General features: G+C 39.2%; 1 protein-coding gene across 1 annotated transcript in view; it reads left to right on the forward strand.

Moving 5' to 3' along the window:
- The window catches only part of LOC136874117 (brefeldin A-inhibited guanine nucleotide-exchange protein 3), a 428,916-nt gene that overhangs the window by 58,044 nt on the left and 345,863 nt on the right, over positions 1 to 25,009 (forward strand). Inside the window, exons 5-7 of the mRNA XM_067147676.2 lie at positions 190 to 355; positions 9,898 to 10,030; positions 18,910 to 19,188. Of these exons, the coding sequence (XP_067003777.2) occupies positions 190 to 355; positions 9,898 to 10,030; positions 18,910 to 19,188 (578 nt within the window). The remainder of the gene's footprint in view (positions 1 to 189; positions 356 to 9,897; positions 10,031 to 18,909; positions 19,189 to 25,009) is intronic.

Consider the following 25,009-nt stretch of genomic DNA (forward strand, 5'->3'; position numbering starts at 1 on the left):
ACCACCTGATTTTAGTGTTACGTGGCCCGCTTATATCACCCGTGTTCTGTGATTGTGGAGTCCAGCTCTCAACTGGTAGATTGTTTCTTCCGGACCCTGTACTTCTGTATAAACCTTAGTGAGAAAGTTCATGTGCTTTGCCAACTTTCCTTTTTTTTTTGCTTGTATTGTTCATTGGTTGTTGTACAGGTACTGCTGAATGTGGCATGCAGCAGCTATTCACCGATGAATGGACGCATCATCATTCAGATTCTGACATTATGTAGTGAGGCACACGAAACGGGCAACCAAGCTGTTCGTACTGCTGCCCAGGCAGCTACCAGTCAAACCCTGAGGTCGTTCTGCAATTTTCTAGGTTAGACATACACTGTATTCTTGCATGTAGTAGATTTGCATTTCGTATCATACTACTTCTTTCTTTCTCCTCCATCACCCTTATTCAGGTAGTTCCTGGATGATTACTATAACCTCGTAATAACATGTTCTGAATGACAGCTTATAACATGTGTTTTTGTATGTCATTGTGTTTTTTTTTTTTTTTTTTCTGTTCTCTTTTCCTACACTAACCTCTCATTGTGTTGTATTTATGTTATTACATCTCTATACATGATATGATTTGTCACCTGTTTCCTCTTTTCCATTATGTAGATTATCCTGCTGGGATCCTTTTCTCCTGAGTTTTTCCCTGCGTTCATCTTTATTACTTTCTATATTGTTTTATCTTTTGTCTTTTCCCTTTTTCTGTATTTATCTTGTTCGGTGATTTATTAGCTTCCACAGATTGTACAAATACATCTTATGAAATATGCCAACGGTATAAGGCTTTTAAATTGAAGCTTCCTCAGTCTGTTGAATTATTTAGTTCTTTTTCTGGTTTTAATTTGGTTCTTTTTCTGGTTTGAACAGTGTTTTCTGTGCCTTCCATACAGTTTACAGACGTTTCAAATACATTGCAGTATTGTTTGTCAATGTGACTGAAAGACTCCTTGACCCTAGGTAATCAGTCTCCTCAGGCAGATGAAAACCACCACTCTCATAGTTGATGAGCAGATACTGATTACAACAGTTGCAAAGGTGAAAAACTACCATTGTAAGGTCACCAACTCGGATAGATTTGGCATGTCTGGCGTATGAGGGACGATACACTTCTTCCTTGACAAATCCTGTATACTGAATTTAGTGCAGTAAGGCTCCTCTGGTGTGCTGTAAGGATCAAGCCAAAGAGACCTTGAACAAGCAAAAACATTGATCTGTGTACTTGGTGAACCATTGCAGAAGATAGTACTTGGTGCACGACCATTTCAGCTGCTGTTGCATAGTTAGAACATAAACATCAAAGACAAGAAGAAGAGGAATGTCAAAGACGTAAATTACCCCAGACTCAGCCATGTTCTCCACCTTCCATTGAGTGCAATCATGTCAGAATTGATTTGCTAAGCCATCATAGACATCTGCATAGAGCATGCAGGTTATTAAAGAATTGCAGGAGAGAAATGAATATTCAAATACCAGTATCAGCTGACGTCGACAACAAAACACAGGAAACAATGTCATTAAATCCTTTTGGATGAGAAAATTCCAGCCTCTGGTATATAAACGTGTGTTGTTTGTCACTCGTGCAATGTTCCTACACAAATTGTAAAATTGTACATGTACAATTGTCTGAAATATGTGACTTGCTCTGGTAAGTTTGGTAGGGGTAAATAGGTTTGGTAGTCAAAACTTAGTGTCAGTTCATTATATTCTTGATTGCATATAACATAATAAAATGCTTACGCCCCTTAATATAATATATTATAATATAATATACCTAGCTCGATAACTGCAATTGCTTAAATGTGGCCAGTATCCAGTATTTGATCGTATTTTATCACCACGCGTATTACTCCGTGCAAGCCTGGTTTGTTTACATTCAGCGGGACGAGCAAGCAAGCTGAGAACAGCTGTATGCGTGACGTAGCCTCAGGGGCTAGTTAGATCATCCGCCTGTCATGCCACGTGCAGCTAGCCTGAACTCGTATGTTCCAGATTCAAGCGTCACACCTTCCGGAACATTTGAAGGAGAAAAAAATTACAACTCTCATAATAATTGTGGTAGCGACTTGATCAACATGTCATCTTAAAGGGAATTACATAAACGTCGCAATGCTTGAATTTCAAGAAAATCCGTCGAGGGATTCAGGAGATAACCAGCTTCACGGCATATGTGACGTAGATGTCCCAAACCAAATATAAGGAGGGCTCAATATAGCCTGATATCTCAGTCAGTCAGTGACAGTCGAGTAGTCAACGTGGCCCTACTTGCTGCCATTATCGTCGGAAGCTATCTTCGTGTGGTTATAGTATCGTTGAGGAACTCTGAATTTTTCTAAGTCTTTATAAATAAGACTTGTAATATTTACCAGTGTTGGACTTGAACTTTTCGCCGGTGATTATTCAAAGACTTGTAATCTTTACCAGTGATGGACTTTAACTTTTCGCCAAGTGATTTCCCAAAGACTTGTAATATTCATGAGTGATGAACTCTAAATTTATTCGAAGGTTCCATGAGCATAGACTTGTGATCTTTGCCAGTGATCACTTAAAGACTTGTAATTATTTTTCATTGATGAACTATAACATTATTGAAAGTCTTCATGACCGCGGACTCGTCATTTCCATGAGTGTTAAAGAGTGGATTCTTGAAAGTCTTTATGAACTTTGTCTCGTGATTTTATTAGTGGTGAGAAAACTCATTTTCATGAACTTTGATTTATTCTGCGAGTGACGAAGAGCAAACTTACGGAGTTTGCATTGATTCTACCAACCTCATTGTACTTGGGTAATGTAATTACCCTCAACATCGTCAGGAACCAGCGGAGGTCATCACGAGCATCAGGAACTTGAGGCGTATTCCATGCAACCAATCTGGATGGTCCGGCCGCATCTTGATGGAGTACTTGGGCATCTTCTGGAACGTGTTCCAGCCGGTGCGGCCTGGTGAGCTGGAGACCCGGGCCATTTAAAGGACAATGTGGAAGACAACCCCTATCTACCATGAGGTGATATGCAATTTATCATGCATTACATGAATAAACTCTTATCAAATCAGATTCAAATTTTTCTTGTAGATAGGACCCTGCCTCCTGTACCAAGCCCTAGCTATTATTCATCCAGTTTAGCCCTGAGAACTATTCCATGCTTGCGTTAAAAATAAATCGTAAAGTTGGGCTCTTTTACTGGTACAATATATATCATTCTCTTCTTGAGGAATCTTGTAGTTCTTTAGCTTAGCTTTCAGCAACAAACATTTAGAGTAATCATCATTCTCTAGAGTAACAAACCCAGTATTGTATATCCAACAGAAATAAGCTTCCTTAATTCGTAGTTTGGTTGATACTGGCCGGTTGTAACTTCTCCACAGTTTACTAATATTCAGCTCGCTTGATAAATACTTGCAACCTTTCACTTGTTCTGTACAATAGTGTAATTCACTAGCAATAATTCATTCCTCTATGAACATTTTCATTGGTAGTTTTTTTTCTTTTCTTTACTGTGTCTGTTACAAGTATCTCCTCCTCATTTATCTATAGGTGAAAGACCAGTCTTAAGTGATACAAGCCAGACGTACTCTGTCTTTTGATATCTGCAATATTCCTAGAAAAGTTGCCCTGCGGACAGGTAAAACAGGTTTTTTACCAGGTTATTTTCTTGTTCGCTTCATAAAATACTTTATAGATATGTTCTTATACTTATTACTGACATTACTCACAGTTCTCCTCGAAAGTTCTGCGCTATATACTTGATTATAAATACGTTACGGTGTGCTGTACAATATGTTATGAAAATGCTTGATATCCCTAACTGTCGGCATTTGGCGCCAAAATGCTCCCTTCTTGTGACTGCATATTAGTACTTTAGGGGGTTGTGAAAAAGCAGATCTGAAAAGATAATTCTTCCACAAATTCTCCTTCAAGAACAAATATTAATGCAACAATTATGAACAAATTGTCTGGCTCCATGGCTAAATGGTTAGCGTGCTGGCCTTAGATCACAGGGATCCCAGGTTCGATTCCTGGCAGGGTCGAGAATTTTAATCATAATTGATTAATTCCGCTGGCAGAGGGGCTGGGTGTATGTGTCGTCTTCATCATCATTTCGTCCTCCTCCTCCTCACGACGCGCAGGTCGCCTGTGGGCGTCAAATCAAAAGATCTGCATGTGGCGAGCAGAACCTATCCTCGGACACTCCCGGCATGACGAATATAAGACCAAATGTGAGAACTCTACCATTATAGCATGGTAGTTTGTGGTCCTGCCACTGCAAGCACTGCAAACGACTATAATACTGACTATTTTACAATTGTTCAACTAAGTTCATTTCATACAGGACTAAATATTCATAAGATTGGAGATGTTAAACTGACTAGGCAAATGCCTATGTTAAAAATACTCCGACATACTCATCACGTTAAAGAAAAGACGAACTCATATTAGTTCTTACATATGTACATTGAGTGTAATAAGAGCAATTCATTTTTGTAATTGTAACTATGTAAAACATTGAATTCTTAGCATGGGTATAACCACTATAAAATTGTTGAATTCTAGAGTATGTCATTAGCTCTCAATATGAGGCATAGTATGTAAATGCAATTCTAGTGTAGCTGAGGATGACCTTCTGAGAGGTCGAAACCGGTCCTACATGTGATAATAAAATAGTATTGATTAGGTGGAACTTTTCTTTCATTTATGAGCAAAGGCATAGTAAACTTCAATAATAACAAATATTAGGGTTGTGGGATGTACGGACTACCATGCACACAGTGTAATTTTTCGTATGTTGGCCAAACTGGCCGCAGCTTTCTTACCAGATACATGGAACACTTTAATGCTTTAAAGCATAACGAATATTCCGCAATGAGTAACCACATGAAAGAAACCGGCCATCAATATACCACAGTAGACAGAGACCTCAAAATAATCAAAATGATTGAAAAAGGGAAGCTAAAGACTGAGTTTGAGAATATTTATATTCATTTGGACCAATATTATAATAAAGAAAAACCCTGAATGACGCGGTCGAAATAAAGAGTCCGTTAATAGAGCAATTGCCATTATTACTACAAACTTAAAAATCAGATAATAGTAAATTCTTTTAAGACATTTAATCTGAAAACTCCCACCACAAAAATAGACGCAATTACTACTTTGATAACGCATAAAGATTCCCCTCCACACAATACGCCAAGGTCCAATGCCCCCCACCTACCGTTTCCTCCTCTACTCCCACCTTGACAATGCATAAAGACTCCTCGCCACATGATACGCCAACGTTTAACTCCCCACCTACTGTTTCTTCCTCTAAGTCCCCTACTCGCCCTTCACAACAGCTTCTTCATTCATATAACACAAGGAGTAAAAACACAAAAGCAAGCAGTCACCGTAATGTAACAGGTACCGCATGGAATTGTAGGAGCAGTCAAAGGGGTAAGTGACGCATACCAATACGATCACTGTGAAAGCACAATAACATACATCATCACGTAATTTCATTTGTTACAGATGCATCATCATTTAAATATTTTGGAGAAAGAAAACATATCAACACTTCGAGATTCTCGGAGTGACGTCCCTTTTGACTAAGCTCTCATAAACACGAACTACTTCCAGTTTAAAATCTGCTCGTCAAATTAAGACCAGTTCGAGGAAACTACCAATAAGTTGCTAGGAAACTACCAATAAGTTGCTAGGAAACTACCAATAAGTTGCGTTCACTGGTTACAACTAATAAATTACAGAAGAATGCCTCAACCCAATACATGATGCAGAATATTTCCAACGCAATTAAGACTTTAAGCTTTAGACACTATTGAGTTTTAGTAGAATTTACAACTCAAATTTTAATACAATAAGTCAACCAATAATTGTGAAGATATTACTGTGTTTTGGACGTCAGTGTTATTAGAATTAATGTATATCCCAATTTTAGCACTCTCATTTTAAAATGTTAAACTGTCCATTGTATTTACAAATGCCTATGTTCACGTATTTTACCACTTAGTTTTTAGAATCATAATTAAGTACAAATTAGTTATAAGCAAATTAACAATGACAGGTCTTAACCTTGAGATAAATTACGAAGGCTGAGGATGCTCGAAACCGAGCGAAACATGTCCCTTTTAATGTAGTGTTGTAGCAATATGAATTTCTAACAACACAAAATCAATTGTATTAAAAAGGTGAAATAAAAAATAAAAAATACAAATTTGTATGCAAATTATAGCAAATTTCAATATGGGTCTAAACATGAGAATAGTTACATGTGTTGGCCGCCCAATTAGGGTTCGCAGTTATAAGCTAGCATCCGGGGAGATAATGGGTTCAAACTCCACTGTTGGCAGCCCCAAAGATGGTTTTCCGTGGTTTCCCATTTTCACACCAAGCAAATACCGTATTTACTTGTGTATTAGACCCCCTCGCATATTAGAACACCCTGGCTTTTCGAGATGCAGGAAATGAAAAAAAAAATCTTGCATAGAAGACTCCCCAACGTAATTTCTCAGAGAGGAATGACGATTCGGCTTCGAAGCAGGTACGAGTCTTATTGCAACTCTGATGACATCGCACAAATTTGTGAATAGTTTTGTCCATACGACCTATGCAATGAAAACGCGTCAAAGTCATGCGGTACATCTGCTGTACGTTATTTAAGGCCACGGCCGCTTCCTTCCCACTCCTAGCCCTTACCTCTTCCATCGTTGCCATAAGACCTGTCTGTGTCGGTGCGACATAAACCAAATTGTAAAAAAAAATATTTACAGCCCAGGACGTAGATGGATGTCCATTTCTTCTTGCATCCTTAACCAAACCTGTGATCAATATCTTCAAGTGACAATTCTTTATTGTCTCTGGAAAATTTGTATGCCACTATCTCTGAACAAGAACAGTGGAATTTCACACCTCATAGTATGCAGCAATCTGTATTTGCTCCGTAACAAACTGACGTTCACCCATCTTTGTTATTGTTGTGTGTACTCCCTCAGGGACAGCCTCTGTACGTCCAATTTGAAAAAAAAAAACTCAAATCATATTTAATGATGTACTTGTACACACTATTTTCATTATGATTCCACTCATATTTAAAGTTCTACAGCCAATTAAGTTTATTAAGACCTAGTTACTTTCTGCCCGTCCTGTAGATCTCCACAAACACTCTTTTTTCTTTCCTTTTGTTCTTGTTTAGTAGCAGCCAAGTATTTTTTTACAATTTGGTTTATGTCGCACCAACACAGATAGGTCTTATGGCGACGATGGAAGAGGCAAGGTCTAGGAGTGAGAAGAAAACGGCAATGGCCTTAAATAAGGTACTGCTATTTTGATCATTGATCTGACAATTCTGGTGTCAAGAGAAACTGAGATTCTAAGTTTGTCAGATGTTCAGTAGCTATTTGGTTTGCAGTTAAAACTAGAGTGAATACCGTATTTACTAGTGTATTAGACCCTCTCGCATATTAGATCCCCCCCTGGCTTTTCGATACGAAGAAAATGAAAAAAATAAATCTCGCTGCATCACCTCAGGATAAGACAACGAGCGTATGAAATTAAACATTATGATAAGGTAACTCGTCAGAGAACGACGAAGATTCCGTTTCGAAGCGGGTACGAGTCTTAATGCAGCTCCGATGACATCGCACAAATTTGTGAATGTTTTCGTCCATACGACCTGCGCAATAAAAACACGTTTTAAGGTTAATATTCCACCTTTACAATACCATAAGTTTCTTGTTTATTTATTTAATAATTAATATTTAATAATTGTTTAAATAAATAAACAATAAACTTATGGTATTGTAAAGGTGGAATATTAACTTAACCTTAAAGTATACGTACGACAATACGGACTTTACGATGAAATTTATTTTATGTAATGAAAACACGCGTCGAAGTCATTCGGTACATCTGCGTTTCGTAGTTAAAAAATGTCCGCCTTTATAGCGTAGGCCTACTGCAGCTTTGATGACGTCTCACTAGTAGGTGCATAGTTTTGTGTCCAACCCGCGCATTGCAACCATGCATCAGTCATGCTATATGCCTATGTTTTGTAGTTAATGTCTGCCAGCTTAATGGTTAGCACAATTAGCTGCCGTTCTTGGGAGTCTTGAGTTTGATTCCCGGTACCGTACTGCCAGAGATTTACAAATGACAGGAAGGTTGATGTGCAGTAAAAACTGTACATGTAACACTCCTCCACTGGGGCTGTGTCTAAAAAGAGCTGCATCACCTCAGGATGAGGAAACGAGTTTACTTTAGTTGAGAAATATTCACGGTTGTTGCTATTATATAGCAGGCGAGATCATTAAGAAACTGATCGTTTAATATCTCTTAACTTGGGCCGATATATGTATTTTTTGGGAAAGTAAGCAAGCTTAAAACGTGATGAAAGCTATCCAAATATAACAATTGTTTTACTCGCCGACGTACCTAACAACAAATAATAATAATAATAATTTTATGTCCCCATGTACTTTCAACAAACGATTTTCGGATACTTCAAACAAAACATACTAGGGTATGCATTAATAGAAAGAATATAGTCATCATAAGACGTATCTGTGCCGGTGCGACGTAAAGCTACTAGAAAAAAAAAGAACGGAGACAACGAGCGTATGAAATTAAACATTATGATAATAAAATGCATTACCACCACACCTGTAGATATCCATAAATTGCAACAAACTTTCTTGTTATTTATTTTTATTCTTTCCGTGGAGGAATTTTTGGCACTATCCGGGCGATAGCATGCCTAACCTAAACAATGCGGTCTCTCTTATCTCATGTACAGCTGTTTACGTACATCCTGATGTGATAAATGTAGAGAACATACATGAAATATACTTAAAAATAAGGGTCTGGCTTTGAACAATTGCAGTTATCAAAGGAATGCTTCCAGCCACTATGTATTACATTCGGAAGTATAACTTGAATCATTTGCTAGTTATCAGCTGGTAGTTTGGCACGCCTTCTACAGCACGGCTTTATTCGGAAGGAGTGGCTTCTGCTACACATACACCAACTAGGAATATCATAGACCATCTCCAGAAACCATTTGGGAATAGATACACACTGTTATAGACTCTGTGGTCAGGAATGAAACTATTTTTAAAAGGTTCAGAAAGATGGGACCTTGTATGCTCTCATTTGCAGTGCATGGCTGATGTAGCTGACGAGATGGCAGTGAAGATGACGTCGCTTAGAATGACAACACGGCGGTAGCCGGGAAGTTGGCGGTGCAAGATGATAATTCAAATGAAAGCAGTGATCAGGTTTATTGTGTGTTAGGCCTAGTGCTCAACTGACAGAGACAAATGACTGGCCATTAAGTTCTTTTGTATCAATATTGCATAATATGATAATACGATACCCTTATCCCTTTCCTCTACGGGGTTGAGTATGAAGTGAAACGAATCTCCGTAGCGAGTTTTCACGACCGTATGCCCTTCCTGATGTCAACCTCATCAGAGGAATTAATGAGATGTAATGAATGACGTGATATGTGTATCGGTAACAAAACGGACTATATTTACTTTATATGTAGGCCTAAATGTCATATTCACCATTTACCTGTATTGTCTTTTTACGTTTAGAAATACTGCCTTCCTACAAAAATAGCCAGTATAACTCAAATACATTCATGAGTTTGTTAAAGAACAGTGTAGAATGTTTACATGTACAATTTATAGCTCTTTATAGCCTAGAAGTCTTGTGTTCACTGCACAAAATTTGAGAATACCGCATATTGGTTCCCCCTTTCCTTTTTTTGGCTGTAAAAATGGGAAAAAAGGGGTCTAATACGCGAGTAAATACTGTATTCTCCCAAAATCACGTAACTCCTGATTACTTCTTATTTTGATTGCAGAGGAAGAGTCTCAGGAGCTGGACCGCAGCCTCAAGAGGGGTGGAGACAATGATGTAGGCTCAGGAGTGTCATGTTTCAATGAGGTCATCCCTATTTTGCAGTTCATCTGCAGTAAAATGGATGAAGCACAAGCGTGAGTTGCGATTTAGTTGTGGATACTTTATGCTTAGTTTTATCAGAGCTTTTTATGGATGACCAAAGTAAGCTTTGTTTTTAATTTTTAACATTTTAAGGCCCGGTTGCATAAAGACATCTGACCTGAGATCTATTTAGAACTTAGTTCTGAAAATGAACTGAGATTACAACTTCGCGTTGTACAAAACTGAACTTATTTTACACATGTGTTGTTCAAATGTAGTTGGAGTTCTCAAAAGTGGACGTTGTAACACTGCAAAACAAGTAAAATACGAAATAGCTTTGCACGTTGGATAATACTTAAATTGTGGAATTGTCCTGGCCGTGACTGTCAACAAATGAAATACGAAATTGCTTTCCTCTTGGATAATGCAAGTTGAATCGAGCTGGCCGCCTCAGGTGCAAGAGCAAGGAAGAACGCATCATCAGTATTACACCAGACACAAAACTGTGAAGGAATGACAGGAGTTACTGTTCCAAAGGAAAGCAGGCTTAATAAGAATTGACAACTAGGAATTAGTTATATTTTGATCTGTATTAATAATAGGAGCCACACTGTGATATATGGCTTTCTTCATTTCGACAATTACTTTGTATAATTTTTAATTTATAAATTGACCTTTTTTCATGAATTATTAAGAAAAGAATATTCATTAGGACATATTCTCTATGGAATATTGTACAAGTGTTTCCTTGACGACTGCTTTCAATTGTAGAAATAATTTATATATTTTCTCTTGAGTTATTTGTTTGCTTTAATGTTGTCAATCTTATGTTAATTTTAAGGACACTTCCTCTAAAGCATTACTTTGTCAATTTATATATTTTTCATCTAAACAGTGTTATGTGGCTGAAGATGTTGATAATATACAAAACATGTACCACTTTTACGCATTAAATTACCTTAAGCAATCATTGTATCGACTAGGTGGAAAATAAATTACTTAATTGTGAATCTGGCCTTGACTGTCGACAAAGGAGCGTCATTTGTAGCATGTACTGGAATTTCTTCATGTGCTTTTCTTGCAGCGAACACAGATGAAGGAAAAATGGATATCAGACCTCCCTCAGTCAACTCTTTTTTTTTTTTTTTTTCTGATCCCCACAGTATTAGGTTTGCGAAGCCTACTGTGTCTTTTATTTTCATGACCTTCTTGGCCATTCTTTCCTATATTCATTTTTTGAAGATCGATTAGTGTTAAGAGGAGGGTAATTGCCCAGTTGCACTTGGCTCGTTCGGTCTTGTATGGCCTAATATCACAACATAATAAAACTGTTGTCACGTAGAGCCTGTCACATGTCCTTTTTTCCTTTACCCATTACTGACGGCCATATTAAAGAGGTTTGAAATCATAAATTAGGTCATAATGCTTTTTGAGCACAGCAAAGCGAATACGTAGCTGTCAGGGAAAGGTGAAGCAACTCTGCATGTCATTGGCTAGCTCATGTTTCTTACATAGCGCGAATTGAACAGGGCAATCCCCAGCTGGCAGATAAAGCACGTTTGAATACATTGAGTTTTCTCGAGAAGTACTTGGATCGATTTTTTTAATAATGACGGTGCTGAACTTGTAATGTTTGTAGATTTAAGGCTAGGTGTAGGAAACAGTGTAGTTCCATATTAACAACAATGTTAATAGCATTATCTCTGAGGATATTGACGCCATTCTATCTTCAACGGTCCGTGTGTTATTCGAGGTGGACAACTTAGCTGAATAACTCTCTATATCCCAGTAATCAGACATCTGTAAAACATGAACGTAATCAATTTATAGAGGTTATGTTGTAGAATTATGTTTCACTGCATTATACAAAGTGTAATATAGCTTATATACGGACAGCAGCTATAGCTAACAATGTATTATGTTAGTCTTTAGTGTATTTTCTTATGATTTATCGTAACAACACAGGTAATATTATGTTCACAATCAGCTGTTCTTGTATCTTGAATAGAAAATAACTCCTTGAACTGTGATCAAAGAGTTCAATTGGAGAAATTTCTCCAGTCAAAGTTAATCCTACTTCAGTGCAAATTGATCCCAGATTAACGTTTATACATTAAAAAACCCGAGTTTAGTTAACTGAGATAAATTTTGTCTCTGATCTCAGATCAAACAGTTTATTCAACCAGCCCTAAGAAAAGTTTTTCAAACTTGTAGTAAGCATAGTCAGGAAGATGACAAATACATAATGTGAAATTGAGTGTTTTATGAGTAATATTGGCCCTCAATATCAGTTTTAGGATAAGAAAGTTAATCTTTTCTGTCAAATCTGACAGTGTTTGTTTTTCACTAACTTGTTTTATCTGAGAATATAAGAAGTTCCACATTTATTTCACAACTTTACCATTTGGAAATGATTTTGCCTTGCTACATGTAAGGGACCCTTTTCGGAGGCAGTCCTACCCAGGGAGTGGCGCCCCTGCCTATGTTAGTCCCAGAGCACACTGACCCGGTGTGTAACATCTGGTAAGGGTCCCAGCTGAGGGTTACGAGTGAAGACCTCAACGACTTCTACAGCGGAGAAGGTGGACTTCGGTGCGGTGGAGATGGCGGAAAAGGCAGCCTGTATTCAGGGATTAATATGATTACAACCGGCTGCCTTGTAGGTTGAGGTGACTGGACACCAAAGGCTAAGGGAGAAAACCGTGAAAGATAATCTGTCTGTTTTAGGCTCAGCAGGTCAACAGAGGGATTACTGAAGAAGTTGCCTTCAAGAATAATACGAGCCTCAGATGTAGGAATTCATGACGACATCAGTTTAGTGTGAATGACGGTTTACAGCCCAATGTTACACCAGCTACCCAAACCAAACGAAGACGAAGTATCAGAGTGGGAACATTAAATATCCTGACATTGACAAACAAAACTGAAGAGCTGGTCGACCTCATGGAAAGGAGGAAACTTCTGATCATGGGCCTGAGTGAAACAAAGTGGAACAAAACTGGGAAAATGAATATCAGATTGGATTATAGACTCTACTGGTCTGGAAATGAAGTAGAGTCTAAGAATGGAATAGGATTTTTAATACATAAAGACATAGATGCTTGTAGTGAAGTTGTGTTTGTTAGTGAAAGGATAATTAAGTTATGTGTGAACTTAGGAGGGAAAAAGTACAATGTGATCCAAGTCTATGCTCCACAGGTAGGATGCTCAAAAGAGGGAAAGGCCAACTTACTTAATAACTTGGAAGAACACACTGAGTATGACAATCTAATTGTAATGGGTGATTTTAATTCACAAGTTGGCTCACAACGAACAGGATATGAATCCATACTGGGCCCTCATGGAATGGGAAACAGAAATGGAGGGAGAATATATGTTAGATCTGTGCACGAGAAACAACCTGATAGTGAGTAACACTTGGTTCAAGAAAAGGGACTCCCATAAAATCACAAGATATAGCTGTAATGATAAAATAGAAAATAGGTACAGTAATAGATTATATTCGGATAGATCAAAATGTATGGATAAATGTCAGTGATGTTAAGGTCATTGCAAGTGAAGACCTTGGTGGAGACCATAGACTGTTGGTTGCAGTTATTGCAGAGAAAAGACCTCCCAAAGTCTGTAACAAAAGAGTCCCAAAAATAAAAACTTGGTAACTAACCGAGCCAAGTGAAGGAAGAATTCAGGGAAGGTGTCCGCAGGTTGTTGCCAAGAGAAGAACTGAAATTGGTAGATGAAGAATGGGATATTCTAAAGGAGGTTGTGGTTGGTACAGCAGAAAAAGTATGTGGACGACAGAGTCAAATAAGAAAACCTAAAGAAACTGCCTGGTGGAATGATGATATTAAAAAGGCTATCAATGACAGAAACTGTGCAAGAAGATCCTCATAACAAGCAAGAACGTGGGGAGATCAACATGAAATGGAGGAGAAGCTGTCACTTTACAGAAAGAAAAAATTACAGGTCAAACAGTTGGTTGTAGCTGAAAAGCAGAAATGCAAGGATGATCTGGCTACCAAAATAACGCATGATGGAAATAAAAAACTGTTATACAGTATTGTTAAGGATAAGAACTCAAAATGAATCTATCCAATCTGTAGAACTTCCTAATGGTGAGGTGACTAGAGATAAGACCAAAATATTACAGGAGTTCCAAAGGCACTTTGAAACTTTGCTGAGCTGTTATGAAAATGTCGCTCCATTAGACGATTAAATGATTTTGGCAACACAAATACCACTAGTCTGACATGTTTGGAAGTAGAGACAGCAATATCTAAGCTGAAAAACAACACATCAACTGGATCAGATGAATTAAGTGTTGAGATGATCAAAGCACTAGGAGAGGTAGGACAACAGTGGATGTACAGGGTACTAAATAGGATCTGGAAAGAGAATGTAATACCCAATGACTGGAAACAAGGAGTCATCATCCCATTGTTGAAAAAAGGTGATAGAAAGAAATGTACCAACTACAGAGGTATAATTCTGCTGTTACATGGCCTCAAAATCTACGAAATCCTTGAGAGCAGGATTAGAAAATATGTTAAACCTACACTTGAGGAGGAACAACATGGATTTAGACCTCGTAGATCACCTATAGACCTCATTTTTGCCACCAGAATGCTCTATGAGAAGTATTAGGAGAAAGGTAAAACACTTATAACTGTTTGCAGGCATATATGGGAATGTTTGAGACATAAGAAAGTGCCCAAGACATCATAGCACGAGTACAACGATTATATGATGAAACCAAGTGTTGTGTCCAGGTCCAGGATGGAAGGTCAGGTTGGTTTGAAACGAAGAGTGGAGTCCAGTAATGAAGTTGTCTTTCACCACTTCTCTTCATAATCATAATGGATGAAGTTTTAAAAGCGGTTAAGAGAAAGGATCCAACAACTAATGCCCTGGTTTTTGCTGATGATGTAATGGTATGAGGTGAGACAGAAGCGGAAGTACAAACTAGACTAGATCTCTGTCATGAAGCTTTTACAACCTTAGGTCTCAAAATCAGCAAAACAAAGACAGTTGGCTTGGTGATGAGTAGAAACTCTCCAACTGTTCATCTAAGAATTGGAGATGAGGAGATGGATATTGTAGACAACTTCCAGTATTTAGGTACTGTTCTGTCATCAGACAATACCTACATCAAGAGATTAGGAACAGAATACAGAAAGCTTCCAAATTCTATCACGCTGTACGTCAAATACTTTGGGATGAAACATTTCCGTTAGTTTCCAAGATCAGCTTGTACAAAATATATCTAGTACCTATATTGATGTATGGCCTGGAAGTAGCAACACTTACTGGACCAACAAAGAGTCGTCTTCAGGCAACAGAAATGAAGTTCCTCCGCTCTTGTCGACAAAAAAACAAAAATGGATAAAATAAGGAATGTGGATATCCGACAACAGCTTGGATTGGAAAGAAGCTTGCTGGAGACTCTAGAAGTGAAGAGATTGCAATGGTATGGTCACATGAAAAGAATTGACGCTCACAGGACTCCTCGAACATACTTTGACCACAAAGAACCTGGGAAGAGACCAAGAGGAAGACCTCGTGATGTTTGGGAAAAACAGATAATGAAGGACCGTGAAATTAGAGATGTGAACTGGTGTCGCATACATGAGCAGCATCTGTGGATGGATAAAACAAACTGGAGGAGGCTCGTACACAACCGCACCCAGCTTGCTGGAGCGAAGAAATTATGATGATGACATGTAAGTACTTCAAGGTGTGTGTATGTATGTATGTCTGTATGTACGTACGTACAGTTGTCAGCCCGAAGGTTGGTTGGATCCTCTACAGCTCCACTATTAGATTTTGTAGATGGCCTAGGCATAACTGAAGAGGCGTACTTGAGAAATGAGGAGTGATGAATTTTCCAATTGCTGAGCCAGAAGTTGCTATTACGTATCAGTCTGCCAAGTCCACTAAAATGAATGCACCGACTGACCTTACGAGCAATATTTTCACAGCATTCATAACAGGGACTGGCTGCATAAGGAATGGCATTACTAGCATCGCTCATACCTCAGTCACTTTCATATTGTCCAAGCTAAGGATAAGAATGAGACAAAATTCCAGTACCTCAGCATCTCCAAAACCGTAAAAGTAGTTAGTGGGATGTAACAAAGTTGCTCTAGCCCATACGAGAAGACGTAGTGCATTGTAAACACTACATCTTGCCAGCAAAGGCATTACTTCAAGATACAAAGGGCACTAGGAAAGTTAATACGCAAGAACGGTTGGCTGGACACCCCTGTTATGGTGAGAGATGAAAAGAGGGGTGAAAACCGGTTTAGAAGACATCAAGGTGCAAACTTCGCGCCAGTTGTTACCAAGCATTGGGATTGAAAGCAAGTTAAGATGTCAGTGTGGTCTAAAGGTGAATATCGCGCAACTATCTGCTACAATTTTGACCGTGAATTAACTGTTGACCAGTGCCTGGAGGAAATGACTCCTGTGCTGGGGAAAGACTGTCCACTTTGGACAAGTTTCCGCTGGTTTAAATAGTTCCAGAGGGGAAATTTTGGGGTTGAAGACGATCCTCGTTCTGAGCGACCGTCTGAATCAGTGACTGAGGAAAACATTGAAGCTATGAGGAAAATTTTGCAGCAAGAGAGGCAGGTGCCCCATTCACTTTCAGAGGAACAAAGGGCACATCTAGTGAAATGGTCCCGAGAAATGCTAAAACAGTTTGACTTCCCGTAACGTCAATAGCATCATTACAGGTGACGAAACTTGGCTTTATTATTACGATGTCCCAACAAAATCCCAGAACAAGGTGTGGCTGTTTGAAGATGAGGGTACTCCTGTGACTGTGCGAAAGTCAAGGTCAGTAAAGAAAAGGATGATTGCAGTATTCTTCACTGAACGGGGCATCCTGACTCGGGTTGTGCTAGAAACACAAAGGACAGTTTTTGCGATGTGGTACAGTGAGACTTGTCTGCCTCAGGTCATCCAGGCTCTCAAGCAGCTCCGTCCAAGGTCACGGCTCAACACTTGGCTCTTGGAACACGACAATGCTCCAGCACATTGTGCTAATGTAACAATGGATTTTCCTGCCAGATCAGGGTTGACTGCTTGATCACCCTCCATACAGTCCTGATCTTACCCCATATGACTGCATTCTTCCCAGAAGTGAAGATGAAGCTGAAAGGGCAGCGTTTTGCATTTGATGAGGAACTTCTGTGAAAAAGTAACCGAAGAAAAGTGGCAGAGTTGTTTCAATGACTGGTTTCGATGTATGGAGAAGTGTATTGAGTGTGGTGGAAATTATTTTGAAAAAGTCTAAAGTGTTCACTCACATTGCAAAACTTTCCTAGTGCCCTTTGTGTTCAACATAATTTTGAATAGAGGTTATTGGGAATAATATTCTAGAATTTTTAGTCCATTTCAATAGACATTGAATGGTGACCTATCTATATTACTGGGAATTTACCTGTTGCTATTTCTTCTTGGATGCAGATTTTTGCATCTGTCTCGTAGCACAGGTCAAAGCAAAATGTAGCTTTCGCTGAAATCTTAGTTTCATTGTGGGTGCGATATTATGGAAGCTGCTGAGATATGGGTGGTGCTAAGTACAGTAATAATTTTCTTTGTGTCATTAGTGCATCCAATTTTTTTGTAAGATGCAACTGATAGGGCCGGTTGTGCTGCCTGTATCACTTTCTGGCCCAGTGAGGAAAGTAATGGCAAAATTCCTCACTCCTCATTATGCCCTGTACACCTGATTATGGTGCTATCATTGGTTTTTGCAGTTTCTCTATGACCACATAACCTTTGGTGGTGCTATTTGAGGATCCAATCATCCTCCAGGCTGAAGACTTAACAGGTATTTCTGATAGTGTAGGAACTTTTATTTATGGTGTCATGCATTACAGCAGATATTTCTGGGAGTGTAGGAACTTTATTTATGGTGTCATGCATTGCAGACCAGCAGGCTACATTAACCTGAGAGTTATATAGAAAAACCCAATTGTAAAATGTACATTTGAACTTGATTGAGAATGCTTGGGGCAAGTACCTTTTAATATCTCTGTTGCTTGTACTGAGCTTTTGAATGTGCTACGACATGTGGAAATTTTAGCTGGGCTGAGTGGATAAGATGGTTGAAGCCCTGGTCTTCTGACCTAAACTTGGCAGGTTCGATCCTGGCTCAGTCCGGTGGTACTTGAAGGTGCTGAAATACCCCAGCTTTGTGCAAGTAAAATAACTCCTGTAGGACAAAATTCCGGCACCTCAGCATCTCTGAAAACCGTAAAAGTAGTTAGTGGGATGTAAAATAATAATAATGATAATAATAATAATAATAATATTAATAATAATAATAATAATAATAATAATAATATTTTATTATGAATGACACGTCAAGGTATACAATATCTGGTGCTGATGCTTCCGTACAAGAGTCCGCTTAGTCTACAGGTCAGTGTATTTATTCCTTCTTAATATAACATTGAACTGCCATATCAGCCTGCCTATAAATTGCAAGTGTAAAGCTCTTATATATTGGCTATTCGAGCAAAATGATCTTAAAATCAATCCAGTCACTGGGAAGTTGCAAGTCTGAAGTCTGTGTGTATCGAATATTTTGCAAATATTTGTTACTTAGAAAACAGAACATCATTATTTCTGGCTGTGATTTTTTAATAATCAAACCAATTGATATAAAAATTTTGAGTTATTTCCACATACAAATGGAATCTTGCATGTATTGTAGTTTCTACTGCAGTGTAGAACTTAGTAATATGTTCATTCTGAAGTTTTATTCATACTCAAGTTTTTATGAAGTGTATTAGTTGTTTTAGCATTCACAGCACTAACAATGTTTAGTGTTATCTTTGGAAACTACAGAGGAACTTTTAAATGTGGACATTACTCATGCAAAGGATTAATATAAATATTTGCCTGTTCCATTTCCTTCCAGTATTGGTCGTTGTGGAAATAGCATGGTGTTCCTGCTGGAGTGTCTTCATACACTGGTATCCAGCTTGCCCCAGCAGATTCACAATAACAAACATTTCACCACATTTCTATGGCAGAAATTCTGTCCTGCCCTAATCGCATTTCTTGGGTCACCGCGAGTGGATAAAAATATTGTGTCACGTGACAAGTGTTCTTCTGCGGAGGGAGAAGTGGGACGCGGCTCTGGGTGCCTGGCTACTGCTCCCAGCTTCAACAGCTCGGAGGCAAAGACTGTCTACAGGTATGGTACATTGTGTCTATTTTGTGGTTTATGTGTAATGTCATGTAGCAGGGATCAAGGCTTTGAAAATATGTTCTGACTATCCTATTCTCTCATTTGAAACTGATCTAAGACTCTTAACTGACCGCGCTCGATAACTGCAGTCACTTAAGTGCGGCCAGTATCCAGTATTCGGGAGATAGTGGGTTCAAACCCCACTGTCGGCAGCTCTGAAGATTGTTTTCTGTGGTTTCCCATTTTTACACCAGGCAAATGCTGGGGCTGTACCTTAATTAAGGCCACGGCCGCTTCCTTCCCACTCCTAGCCGTTTCCTCTCCCATCGTTGCCATATGACCTATCTGTGTCGGTGCGACGTAAAGCAACTTACAAAAAGACTGTTAACTGCATCTAGCAGAACATTTGATTTTTGTAAACTACTTTCTGCATTTGATGCTCCATTACCACTTCTTAGTATTAAATGGTCGGCCTCATGTCGGCACATTTACTGATACTTAAAAGAACTCCTGGGAGGCGGGGAACAAAATTTCACCACTGTGGCATCATCAAAAACCATAAAATTAGTGTCAGTTGCTGGGTTCTGTGATCATGCTAGAAGGGTCATACCATTTCCCGTCAGTGAAAGAGGGCAGCCTACCTGCTTGCGTCGGTGGGACTCTGCACAGTTTGGAAGACATGTTTGATTGTAGTTAGGCACTATTTTTCATTTGAACAGTACTACGCTTTGACCGTAACGAGTACAGCACAGCGGGCTACATCGTCAGTTCATTAGTTGTTTACATTTTCAATGCCAAAGATCCTAGCAACTAACAGTAAAGTAAAACCTCGATGCATCGTTTTTCAAGGGGAGGAATTACGATGAATGCAGGAAAACAATAAATGCAGGTGACATATAAAATAGGGGGAAAGCAAAATAATAAAATATGAGTAGGCCTACTGTATTTGAGCATTTTTTGTCATGTAAATATAATAATAATAATAATAATAATAATAATAATAATAATAATAATAATAATAATAATGACGTGTGGCCTCCGAAGCCAGGTGCATATATTTCGAGTTGTTGCGTGATAGGCGATCTACGCGCTAACAAAAATGCGGCTCTACCTAAGATTAATCCTAATGTGTAAGTCGGTGCACACACACAGCCCCCGAACTTTCGGAATTAACCAACGAAAGTTAAAATACCCGACCCAATGGTGACTTCTTGAGCTGAAAGCCAACACATGCCAACCATTTAGCCATGGAGCCGGACATGTTCATACTATACATAATGGTATCAGACCATTGCAATCGTGATATACACAATGAAAATAAAAAGCACAACTTTTACGTCGTTTTGTTTCACTTTTCCTTACATCTCGTAGTAATTGGAAAACCTTCAAGGTCAGCTCTCTTATTGCAAATTTATGATATACATGGATGTTATGGCGATAACCCTTATTTTGGTAAAGATTTGTAGACCCTTCATGAACGATAGGTTACAGATCCCAAATGGCGCGGATCGGCCGATGTCACAGAGGTTAGGAATTCAGCATGGTGCGCCTCGGGCGATGTCACAGCGGGCTAAGCGATGCTGCCAACTTTGGAATTAGTTTCAAGACCAGGTTAGTGAAAAGATTATTGGTGTGGCTTGGTTACGTCCAACTTGTAACAAGACAACTGGGCAGGGAGCAACAAAGTGGTCAACAGGCCTCTAGCAACTGCGCGATTTTCTCATTTTGAGCGAAGTTGGCAGCTCTAGCTGGCCAATAGCAACACAGAAAATGGTGGCAAATTTGAGTTTTACAGTGCCTCAGTTTTAATTCTTGTAAATAAGAATGCTTCTAGGGGCTAGTCAGTGTGTCAAGGAGAAGCATTGGCGCTAGAAGGCTCGTAGTGAGGTTGCATGTTGTCACTGCCAAGTAACACAGCTCGATGAAACTTGAGCCAGACATAGTAAGAACTGCTACAGTATGGTACTGAAAGGAATATGTGATGAGACAAACAGAAATTACACTTTTATACAGAGACAGTAAATTACATGATGGTCCCCTGGACATCGCAAAAGAAGGGACATCGTTCTGAAAAGGATGTTTGGTCACCATGGACAGCGATGCATGCTCTGCAATGTGTTCCCGTGCTGGCCACAAGATTGGTACGGAGATTTTGTGGTAGGGCGTTCCATTCCTCTACCATCGTGGTTGACAACTGCTGGATGGTCATTAGTGCATGTGGACGTGCTGTAATATGTTTGCCCAACATGTCCCACACATGCTTGATGGGATTTAAATCGGGGGAACGGGCAGGATTCGCCGAATATCCTCCCGTTCCAAGAGCTCCTCCACCTATGCTGTTCAATGCGATCGGGCGTTGTCACCCATAAAAATGAAGTTGGGGCCAATTGCACTCCCTGGAAAAATGCACATAACGAAAGAGTACACTGTCACAATAACATTAACTGGTGAGTGTACCCTATTCGAAGATTTGGAGGTCGTTTCGCCCATGCAACATTATGCCTCCCCACACCATAATACTTAGACCACCAAAATGATCATGTTTGACAATGTTCCTGGGTGCATTATGTGTTCCCACCTGACGCCAGATGAGGGTACATTTAGAATCGCTACTCAGACTGAATCTACTCTCATCTTAGAAAAGCACGCTATCCCACTCCTGGTTGGTGTCCAGATCTGATGCTCTTAGCACCATTACAAACGGTGCTGCCAGTGTGCGAGTGTCCACTGAACACAACGTAATGGTCGTCGGGCAAATAGACCACACCCTTGCAGTCACCGTGCCACTGTGGAGCATGAGATTGTGTGCCTTGCAGTCCTGTTAAATGTGGTTGCAATTGCACCCGCTGTTTGACGTGAGTCTCTTCTTGCCTGTTGCACAATATAGTGGTCATCTGCTGCTGTAGTTGACCGTGGTCGACCCCCTCCTCTCCTTCGGGCAGTAGTGCCTGTGGTTTGGAATGCTCTCCAAACACGTGAAACATTGTTCTGAGCAATACCAAACTCCTGTGCTACACTCATCACACTTTGCCCTTCTTCCAGTTTCCCGATGATTCTTCCTCGTGTGAAGTCATCCATATGTTGTGTCTGGGCCATGTTGTAATGAATAACACCACCACGGTGCAACGTAACAGCTCACTCATTGAGTTACACTGTCTTGTCCCATTCCTTCAACTACCTCATTTTGTGGGGCCAGACCCATTTTGCGTTATATTCACGCTGACCTCATGCCAAGTTTCTATGGACATGTGGGAGACCTCTGGCAACATGTTACCGCACTTTCTTTCATTTCCACCAAGTTGTTATGTTGCTTTATCAGTCTCATCTTTTGCACAGCAGTGTAGTTATAATTTCCATGTCCACCTTGTTTTCAGCATTTGTTTCAACATCAACATACTGTATTTACTCGCATAGTGGACCCCATTTTTTTTTTTCTCTCCAAATTTACAGCCAAAAAATGTAAGGTGAAGGGTGGGTCCAATATGCAATAACCTCAAATTTTGTGCAGTGTATACATAGCTTCTAGGTTATAAAGAGCTATAAATTATACATGTAAACATTGTACACTGTTCTTTTTTTAACAAACTTATGAATGTATTTGAGTTATACTGGCTGTTTTTGTTTGAAGGCAACAATTCTAAATGTAAAAAGACGTTAAATGGTGAACACTACTTTTAGGCCTACATTATAGTCAGTTTTAGTTACTCATATCACATCATTCATTTCATCTCATTAATTCCTCTGGTTAGGTTGGTGTCAAGAAGGGTATATGGTCGTTAAAACTCGCTACGAGGGTTCGTCTCACTTCATACTCAACCCCATAAAAAAAGGGCTGAGGGTATTGTATTATCATATTATGCGATATTGGTACAAGAGAACTTAATCCAGTCATTTGTCTCTGTCAGTTGAGCTTTTGATATTTCAAGGTCTCGTCTTTTTTGAAACTTTTAAAGAGTTTTATTCTGGACTACAGAGTCCAAACAGTGAGAATCTGTTTCCAAATGGTTTCTGGAGATGGTCTCTGATATTCCCAATTGGTGTATGTGTAGCACAAGCCACTCCTTCCGAATGAAGCCGTGTTGTAGAAAGCGTGCTAAATAACCAGCTGATAACTAGCGTATGTTATGAGTTGCACTTCCGAATGTAATACATATTTACTGGAAGCGTTCTTTGGATAACTGCTGCTGTTGAAAGCCAAACCCTTATTTTTAAGTATATTTCATGCTTGTTCTCCACATTTATCACATCAGGATTTACCTAAATAGCTGTAAATGAAATAAGGGAGACCACACTGTTTAGGTTAGGTATGCTATTAAGTGCTCGCCTAGTGCCAGAAGTTCCACGACGGGAAGATTAAAAATAAATAACAGGAAAGTTTGCCACATTTTACAGGTGTTGTGGTAATGCTTTTTATCATAATGTTGAATTTTGTACGATCGTTGTCTCCATTTTTTTTGTTAATGCAGTGAATGTTTTGTTGCGCGTCTCCGAAATTTGTTAAACAGGGTCTCTTAAAATTGTTGTTGTTGTTGTTGTTATTATTATTATTATTATTATTATTATTATTATTATTATTATTATTATTATTATTATTATTATTATTATTGTTCGTGAGGTACATTGGCGAGTAAAACAATCATTATGATTGGATTGTTTTTATCATGTTTTAAACTATTTCTTTCCCAAAAAACTAACATTGGCCCAAGTTACGAGATATTAAATGATCACTTTGTTAATGATCTCGCCTGCTATATTAATAACAACCATGAATATTTCTTATCTAAAGTAAACTCGTTTCCTTTCTGAGGTGGTGCCACTCTTTTTAGACAAGTCCCCCATGGAAGGGAGTTGCATGTACCATTTTTAGCAAATGTCAACCTTCCTGTCATTCGTAAATCTCTGGCATTGCGGTACCCGGAATCGAACTCAGACTTCTGAGAACGGTAGCTAATTGTGCTGACCATTACGCTGGCGGACGTTCTTAACTACAAAATGCAGACGTATATACATGACTGATGTGTGTTTGCAATGCACGGGTCAGACACAAAACTATAACTATGCACCTATTTGTGCGACATAATCAGAACTGCAATGGGCCTACGTTACGGAGGCGGACATTTCTTAACTATGAAGCACAGATGTACCACATGATTTCGACGCGTTTTCATTGCGTGGGTCGTACGGACGAAACTATTCACAAATTTATGTGATGTCATCAGAGCTGCAGTAAGGCGTGTACCTGCTTTGAAGCGGAATCATTGTTCTTCTCAGACAAATTACGTTGGGAGGGTGTTTTGTATGTAAGAATTTTTTTTTTCATTTTCTTCGTTTCTAAAAGCTAAGGGGGTCCAATACACGAGTAAATACGGTATTTGTCCTAGTGTACCTGTGGTCCAACGTTCCCTCCTATGCTTTTGATAATCATTCTATTAACCACGAACCTACTACGCTGGCGTAGCAGGGGGAGAGGTGATACTCCCACGTGGCGCATCCCAGGTGGCGGATAGCAGGGTCCTAACCGGTTTGCCAGCGGACGTGAGGGAAATAAAATACCTCTCGCAGACCAAACACACAACCCCTTGTGGGTGGGGGCCACAGATGAATACAGTCACGGTATTCCCTGCGTGTACCTGCTTCAAAGCGGAATCATTGTTCTTCTCAGACTAATTACGTTGGGAGGGGGTCTTGTATGCGAGAATTTTTTTTTTCATTTTCTTTATCTTTAAAAGCCAAGGGGGGTCTAATACACGAGTAAATACGGTATTTGTCCTAGTGTACCTGTGGTCCAACTCCAAGGGAGTCTAAACCGGTCTTCTTATAATTGAAT

This window comes from Anabrus simplex, chromosome 1, assembly GCF_040414725.1.
Source record: "Anabrus simplex isolate iqAnaSimp1 chromosome 1, ASM4041472v1, whole genome shotgun sequence".
Classification (NCBI taxonomy): Eukaryota; Metazoa; Arthropoda; class Insecta; order Orthoptera; family Tettigoniidae; genus Anabrus; species Anabrus simplex.